The sequence below is a fragment of the Martes martes genome (assembly GCF_963455335.1).
Source record: "Martes martes genome assembly, chromosome: 5".
Classification (NCBI taxonomy): Eukaryota; Metazoa; Chordata; class Mammalia; order Carnivora; family Mustelidae; genus Martes; species Martes martes.
In genome coordinates, this window is record NC_137892.1 from 123,805,348 (window position 1) to 123,814,254 (window position 8,907).

Here is an 8,907-nt window from a genome sequence, read left to right on the forward strand (position 1 = left end):
AATTTTGTTAGTTGGCTTCATGGCTTCCCTGGACTAGTTTCTGTGGAATCCATTTTCCCCGACAGTGTGTAGTGTCTGAGGTCAGTGCTCAGTTTCCCCATGGGCTTCCTAGAAGTCACCGCAGCTCAAAAACTGTACTGTCCAGCCAGTGATCAATCAGAGGTTGTGCTTAAGCCCCATGAGCCAGTAAGGCTTCCACTTCTTGTTCATGGATCTGTGTATGACTTGGGGAATTCCTTCAAGCCTGCCCCATGTCTAACAGTGGCTAGCACCTTTCAAGTGCCTGTCTGGTCTGTCCTTGATGTGTACGTGACACCTAGTCAGGCGCACAGACTTACAGATGGACTACTGTAACTACGATTGTGCAGGGCACTTTTTAGCTATTTCCCTGGTTCTTCCTGTTAAACTTCTGGATGGCCTGCCATTTCATTTGTTGTTACTCGTTTTATAGAACTAGTAGAGTTATAATAGTTTACAACTAAGGTCTCTATTTTCACCAATGTCTAAGTCATGCATTCCTCCCACTTTGTACCAAATAAAGGCAGCTCCTTCTGTGGAGCTGCCACCCTCCCTTCTTGTCTCTCCTTTTGGACAGATGTCTCATGGCTCCAGTGCAACAGAAGAGCTGGAAGGGGCAGCCAATTTTTCCTGGAGTGACACATCTTTCCTTGCCTTGGGCAGAGCCTCTGCTGTACAAGCAGGATCTAATTTGGGCATGGAAGTCCCAGTCTTCTCAGCTGCAGCTAACAAAAATTGAGCTACTATAACATGGAGCCAGATTGGTAGATGAGGCTCTCCTTGGAGGATATCAGACTTGGATGAGATTTCAGACCCTTAATAGGATCTTTTTTCTGAGTCCCTTTATTTCACTGAAAAGAATTATCAGGTTGTTGATATTTAAAGACTTTTAGGGGTGCATGGTTGGCTCAATCCGTTGAGTGTCCAACTCTTGATCTCAGCTCAGGCCTTGATCTCAGTGTTGTGAGTTCAAGCCCCATGTTGGGTTCCATGCTGGGTGTGAAGACTATTTAAAGAATATTAAAGAAAAAATAAAGAAAATAAAATCTTTTAAATCATTCTCTTATTATTTGAAGTCTAGGATAGTTGGGTTTTTTTTTCTAACTCTGTAAGACTCCAAATGTCTGGACTCTTGTTTGCTTTCATTTCATAATATTTTGCCCAAGATGATCTCTTTCTTGTAATAGTTTGCCAAAGGCAGCTAATATCAATCAGCAAATCTTACCAATATTCTGTTTTCTAATATTGAGGTGTCAGCACAGTAGGCTTATGTAGAGGAAGGCAATTTTATCGTATGTTTTGCCAGTTGGTCCCCATCTTTCCAGGCTCTGACATCAATTTTCTCTCTGCCCCAGTATTAGGCCAATGTTACCTATCTTAGTTTTTGTTACATTGTACACTTCTAGAAGCAACCCCTAGACAAAGTGGCTTAATACAGGAACGAGGCAGGGCAGTCCTTCCAGCCGCAACCCTTATGAGAATGAAACAGAATGATACATGCACCCCCCACACACAGACCTATCCCTTCCATCAAAGCCCTGATCACAGTGAATTGTTTCCTTATCTGTTTAATTACAATGGGAACTCCAATTATGCCCTTGGAAAATATAAAAATAGGCATCTTGTGAGCACCATACATACATGTATAGTCCTTGCAATAGCCCAAGAAATCATGACACTATTCTAATTCACAGAAGAGAATATGAGGCTTGAAGCAAATCCAGAATTTAGATCTAGCTGGCTCCAGAACGAGAGCTCTCCCAACACCTTCTGTATGCTTCCTGTCTGTATTCCTAAATCTCTATTTAAACTCACTTCAAAGAAGGAAGCTCCATCTTTAATTAATAAATAAGGAACAAGCATATTTCTAATACCATAGATAGTCATATGTGAATTTGCAGGATATCTCCACAAGTTTAATTTTTAAAAGTGAATGATTCTCTGGGGTGCCTGAGCGGCTCAGTCAGTTAAGCATCTGCCTTCGGCTCAGGTCATGGTCTCAGGGTCTTGGGATCAGGCCCCGAACTGGGCTCTCTGCTCAGCAGGAGGCCTGCTTCTCCCTTTCCCTCTGGCTGCTCCTCCCCATCTTGTGCTCTCTCTCTCTCTCTCTCTCTCTGTCAAGTAAATAAAATATTTTAAAAAATAAAATAAAAATGAATGATTCTCTCTGAAAAAAATCCCCACATTTCTGAATTCTAAAATCCTTATTAAAGTATTTCTTACTATTCTATCACAAGGTGAATTAGGAAATTCCAAATAGACAGAAATGGTGCACAGTACAATGAACCCACATCATATTGTTGGGTTATGGAGTACTTACAATTTGTATCTTCCACTTTATGAAGTAATCCAATAAAAAAAGAGCAGTAGTGTGTGTATTAGTTTGCTAGGGCTGCCATAACAAAATGCCATAAACTGGGTAGCTTAAGAAACAGAAATTTATTTTCCCACGCTTCTAGAGAATAGAAGTCCAAGATCAAGGTGCCAGAACAGTTGGTTTCCTTTGAGGTCACCCTCCTGCTGTCTCTTCACGGGGTCTTTCCTCTATGCACCTGAATCCCTAGTGTCCTAATCTCCTCTTCTAAGGACACCAGTCAGATTGGAGTAGGGCCAACCTCATGGCCTCATTTTAATGTCATTGCACTTTAGAAGCCCTATCTCCAAATACAGCTGAACCCTGATACTGAGCATTAGGGCTTTAATTAGGGAAGACAATAACAGTATGTAAGAAGAGGGTAATTTAGTCACTGAAAACAATCATTTAAACCAGAGTGAATGTTGTAAGATGTGGCTATTTTCTTCCACTCATTCTTGTATACCTATATCATATGTACGTACAAACAATAACAATACATTGTCATATTCTTTCATTGATCAAAAATCAGAAGTCAAATATATGTGTGTATATACACATATATACACATACGTGAATATATACACTCACACATGTATAGCAATCAACAGGAAAAAGTTTATTTTAGACTTCTGAATTTTTTTAATTGAAGTATAGTTGACATATAATATTAGTTTTAAATTCTTGAATGACATATTTTGTGTTAAATAGAAGAAAATAGTATTATTTAGTGTGGAAGATCTTGGTGGATGTCATTGTATGTGTAATACTTACTTTATATTCATATTTATGTTAACTTCACATGTCGAATTCCAATATATGATTTATGTTCTGTGGTGCATAACATATTATAATACAACTAGAATGATAATGTTTTCATACTTTGTAGATTGTCCATGTATGCTTTTCTAATTATGTTCTGATTAGTCCACTTATGAATACTCTAACGGTCTTTATAGGCCACAGTGAGCATTTATGCTTTAACATGGATAACATCTGAAATATGATTTCTACAAAATCAAAGCTGCATACTTTAAAAATATGTTTAATTAATAGGGTTGACTTCTCGATACATACTAAGATTTGATTTCTCCTGAGGCTTTTATCTGAGGATATTCCCATATTAGTTTCTCTTTTAAGGAATTTTTTCTTTATGAGTCCTTTTATGTCAACAGAAGGCTGAGCTATGTCTGAAGGCTTTCCCACATTGATTGCACTCATAGGGCTTTTCTCCTGTGTGAGTTCTGTGATGTATACTGAGGTCAGACTTCTCAGAAAATGCTTTTTAACACTCATTACATTCACAAGGTTTCTCCCCAGTATGGACTTTCTGATGTCTCATAAGGCAGGACACTTCACTGAAAAGCTAGCTCTCTCACACCTGGTACACATATAAGGTTTCTCTCCTGTGTGTACTCTCTGATGTACAAAGAGGTGTGACTTCATGCTGAAGGCTCTCCCACATTCATCGCACCCATAGGGTTTCTCTCCAGTATGAGTTCTCTGATGAATGTTGAGGTGTGATTTTTGGAAAAAGGCTTTCCCACACTTATGGCATTCATAGGGTTTCTCCCCAGTGTGGATTCTCTGGTGTTTGATGAGGTGTGACTTATGGGCGAAAGCTTTTCTATATTCAGTACACCCATAAAGTCTCTCGTGAGTATGGATCCTCAGATGGATAACAAGATTGGATTTCTTGCTGAAGGCCTTCCCACACTCCGTACACACAAAGGGCTTTTCTCCTGTATGAGTTCTCTTATGCATAATGAGGTCTGACTTCTGGAAGAAGGCTTTCCCACATTCGCTACATTCATTCTTTCTTGCGTATGTTCTGTTACCATTAAATGAACCCAAATAATTCAAACTCCTGCCACAGGAGTCATATTTTTGGGGTCTTTGTTTGGAAGAAACAAAGTCTGTGCTTGGAGGAAATATATTTCTAAGTGCATTACACTTGTTGCCCTTTTTCTCCATCACAGTTTCCTGATCAATGAACATAACATACTTCAAAAGTGTTTCTTGGTTCTCTTGCTGTCTTTCCAAGTGGTCGTCAAGATGCCAGACTTCTTCTATAAGGAAGCATAATTAGCTATATGTTTGTGAATATTTCTTTTTTTTTTAGGATTTTATTTATTTATTTGACAGACAGATCACAAGTAGGCAGAGAGGCAGGCAGAGAGAGAGAGAGGGAAGCAGGCTCCCCGCTGAGCAGAAAGCCCGATGCGGGGCTCGATCCCGGTACCCCGGGATCATGACCTGAGCCAAAGGCAGCGGCTTAACCCACTGAGCCACCCAGGCGCCCCATGTTTGTGAATATTTCTGCTAATGCATTATGGCTTATAACTTTTCACCCTATTGTGAGATTGAATCTTTACCTTAAGGCTAGTATCCATAACAAATAGAAATACCAAGTTTAATGGAATCTATACCCTTGAGCTTTGTAAGAAAACCACAACTTAAAAAAAAAACAACAACTACATTTGCAGAAACAGAAATAGAGAATATGACCAAGAACACAAATATATCTGGCTATATGCAAATAGGACTTTGCAAACTGGGAAGAGAAATGAAAATGATTACAAGGTGCAATAAAAAGGGAAAAAAGGAGGACAGCGCTTACAGGGTCCATAGGAAGAGCCCATCTAGAGAATTACAATGACTGGGTGAAATGTGATTAGAGGAAGTAAAGGAGACACTGGAGGAGGAACAGAGAGATCTGAGCTGGTGCCTCATCGTCTCATTGGATTGCTCTAGTTTAATCCTCACTCGTCTCTTTGCTTCCAATGTCTCTGAGCTCTTATCTATTCATCCACCAACATGAAGCTGATTTGACAAAGCCATCAAGTCCACTTGCAAGCAGGAACACCTTTGTAGCCAGTGCTTCGAAAAGCTGTAACAGTAATTCGTTCTTATATGGGTTTGAGGGCCCAGGAACTCGTGTGTCCAGTGAAAGAGAAATAAGCCACAGGATAAGCCAAATACTACCTGCCTCAGGGTTAGATTAACTATCAAATTCTCACTGCTGAGTGTATCATCTTAGTCTAAAATAGTTCACAGACACTGCATTAATCCTGACTTTTTTTTAATACTCTCCCCACCTTCTTCTCTACCTACCACATATGGAAGAGGAATCACAGTTAAGAACACAGGTACTAAAAAAAAAAAAAAAAAAAAAAAAAGAACACAGGTACTGAGTCCAGATTACCAGGGTTTCAATCCTAGCTCCATCACTAATTAGACATGTAGCACAGGTCAAGTTCCTTGATGTCTTTGGGCGTCAACTTCCCCTTCTATAGAAAAGGATAACAACAGTACCTACCTCGTAGCATTGTCATGAGAATTAAAGGAGTCAACAGACATAAGGTACTCAGAATACCGCCTCACACGTAATACGTTTTGTTCGCGAGACACCATTATTATGTGTATTATTACTGACGACTATGTGCTTGCCACTTTTGCTTTACATCATGTTTTCCAAGTTTCTGGATTCTATTAATGTGGAGATGCTAAGCAGCAGATTTCTCACTCTGGATCTAAAATCCTATCTGTCCTCACTTTCATCTATTTTGTAAACCTCTGACAGTACGTGACTACTGTTCAACTTATGCTACCTACATCCAGAGCAATAAAGTCATTCCTTGGCTCAGAATTCAAAAATTCTCCTGAACTTCCTAACCCACTTCCTGACATATAAGCTATCAGTCTTTAAAGACAGTGAGTAGATTTCCATTCTTTATCCAACACTGGTTCCCCAGAGGCTAGACTAGACACCTCTCCTAGGAAGATACACAGATGGTGAAAAACACATGAAAATGTGTTCAACATCACTAGCCATTCAGTGCAAATCAAAACCACAAAAAGATACCACTTCATACCCATCAGGACCACTGCTAGAAAAACCAAAAAAACAAAACAAAACAAAAAAAAAAAAACAAGTGTCGGTGAGGATGCGGAAAAACTGGAACCTTTGTGCACTGCTGGTAGGAATGTAAAATTGTATGGTAGCTGTGGGAAAGGTCAAAGCAATTCCTTAAAAATGAAAACACGGAATTACCACATGGTCCAGCAAATTCACTCCTGGGAGTATACCTAAAAGAATAGAAAACAGGGGCTCAAACAGATATTTGGACACCAATGGTCTTAGAAGCATTATTCACAGTAGCCCAAAGGTGGAAACAGCTCAAATGTTCATTGCAAATGAACAGATAAGCAAAATGTGGTATATACACACAAGAGAGTATTATTCAGCCCTGAAAATGAATCGAATTCTATCACATGCTACAACATGGATGAACCTCGAAGATAGTATACGAAGTAAAATAAATCAGACATAAAAGGGCAGATACGGTTTGATTTCATTTATATGAGGTATCCAGAATAGTCAGATTCCTAGCAAAGCAAGTAGAGTAGTGGTTAGCATAGCCAGCAGGAAGGTAGCGTGGGGCGTTGATGGTGATGATGAAAGAGCTTTGGAGGTAGCTGGTGGCGATGGTGCCACATCAGTGTGAATGTACTTAATGCAACTGAAATGCACACTTAAAAACAGTAAATTCTATGTGGTGTATATTTTGCAAAAATTTAAAAAAAGAAAAAACAAAAACTCCTCAAAGTCTTAAATGAAGTTGGTAAGAATCACGGGCAGAATATACCTGGAAGGGAAAATGTTGCTCTCTAATAGCCATGCAAAGAGGGCATTAATATGGAAAGGTGATCTATGGAAATGGCATTCAGGTAAATAAGGAACTTATGTCGACCATCCCAGCTATTTTCAAAGGTCCAAGGGCTTCAAGAAGAGAGTCCTGAAGCCTATCTTCAAAGATGCCAACACTTACTGATCAACTGTGATCTTTTTTAAAAATTCCTTTTAAATTCCAGTAAATATATAGTGTTGTATTAGTTTCAGGTGTACAATAGAGTGATTCAACAGTTCCATGTATTACAGTGCTCATCGTGACAACTGTACTCTTAATCTCCTTCCCCTATTTCACCTAACCTCTCACCACTTCCCCTCTGGTAACCATCGGATCAACTGTGATCTTAATTTCATTCCCTTCCAGCCACAGAGCCCTTTAGCTAACTCACCTGCATGGCTCCAACTTGGGATTTCTCTCTCCATCTTCCATGGTTCTTCACCTTGTTCCAACTTGTGGATTACAGATGGCTTTGTGGTTTGACATCCTGTCAAGGGAAATGATATGGGATTTGGACCTAGCTACCTGGGCTTCAGGTCCTTTGAACCCTGAACTTCATCAGTGACTGCCTGATGAAGGTACCCATTTGTACCTGAAAAAGAGAGGTCTTTAAACAAACTTGTAGCCATACCTCCCAAAGACAGTCAATCTTAAATCTAATAAGACCTAGAGCCATACTTGTAAAAGTACTTCAAAGGGCTGATTATTTGGAGCAACTGAGAAAAGAAAAGTAGTTAACTAGGCACATGACAGTCAACACTGGGAAGTGGTCCTCACCCACTGAGATGAGGTTGATATAGTTCTCTAGCATCACATCCTTGTATAGATGCCTGTGGGGAAGGTCCAGATACTGTGACTCCTCCTGAGTGAAATCCACAGCCACGTCCTTGAATGATACTGGTCCCTGCAACAACACATTCCTATTCCAAATAAAGTCATCAGTCATCAGTATTGCACAAAATGGAAAAAAAAAAAAAGCATGGCGACTTGTTTAAAGCATGTTCATTATTTGATAATGTTTCCTGAAATTTAGCCCCATTTCATTTTGGGTGATATTATACTAATTTGGTCTCATTCTGTTTCTCTAGCACTATGCTTTGATGCCCATTTTTCTAGTTTTAGGTTCCATTTTGTGGGTAACAAAAAAATCATATTTGAAATACTTTACACTGTGTGTTCATTATTCATTAGGCCATTCATTCACTAAATCATCAAGCAAACATTTACTGAACACTCCATGGATATCTAGAACTGATTGTCCTAGATATAAGGACCAAATATTGAATCTGGCCCAATTGTCACGGCACAGAAAAGATACTCACTTGGTATCAAGCTATACAAAGAGAAGAAGGCACCGTACAAAACGCTCTTGATAAGTTGTTTTAACAAAGAAATAAAATATTTTAATTGTCAATGCTTCAAAATAACAATGTACTAAATATTTGTTTTGCTACTTTTCATTTTCCTATACTTGTATAATCAACAGTAAGAGGATTTAATGTTGTAACCAAAATTTTTTAATAAGATTTTATTTAGGGGCGCCTGTGTGGCCCAGTGGGTTAAAGCTTCTGCCTTCGGCTCAGGTCATGATCCCAGGGTCCTGGGATCGAGCCCCATATTGGGCTCTCGGCTTGGCAGGGAGCCTGCTTCCCTTCCTCTCTCTGCCTGCCTCTCTGCCTACTTGTGATCTCTGTCTGTCAAATAAATAAATAAAAAATCTTTAAAAAAAATAAGATTTTATTTATTTATTTGGCAGACAGAGATCACAAGTAGGCAGAGAGGCAGGCAGAGAGAGGGGGATGGGAAGCAGGCTTCCCGCCAAGCAGAGAGCCCCATGCGGGGCTC

General features: G+C 39.5%; 1 protein-coding gene across 1 annotated transcript; it reads right to left on the reverse strand.

The window, feature by feature from the left end:
- Positions 1–2,970: 2,970 nt before the first annotated feature.
- Positions 2,971–7,549, reverse strand: LOC308343775 (uncharacterized protein). Its single transcript, XM_080804945.1, has 3 exons — positions 7,454–7,549; positions 6,426–6,460; positions 2,971–4,440 (listed from the first exon to the last, which is right to left on the reverse strand). Exons 1-3 carry the CDS (start codon positions 7,492–7,494, stop codon positions 3,710–3,712), a joined length of 807 nt encoding a protein of 268 aa, XP_080661071.1. The 5' UTR covers positions 7,495–7,549; the 3' UTR covers positions 2,971–3,709.
- Positions 7,550–8,907: the final 1,358 nt, after the last annotated feature.

Coding starts and splice junctions, on each gene's coding strand:
- LOC308343775 (XM_080804945.1), bottom strand. CDS start 7,494: ATGGAAGATGGAGAGAGAAATCCCAAGTTGGAGCCATGCAG. Junction 6,461..7,453: donor CCCAAGTTGGAGCCATGCAG/GTGAGTTAGCTA, acceptor CTATTCTTTTAG/GTATACTCCCAGGAGTGAAT. Junction 4,441..6,425: donor TGAATTTGCTGGACCATGTG/GTAATTCCGTGT, acceptor GCTTCCTTATAG/AAGAAGTCTGGCATCTTGAC.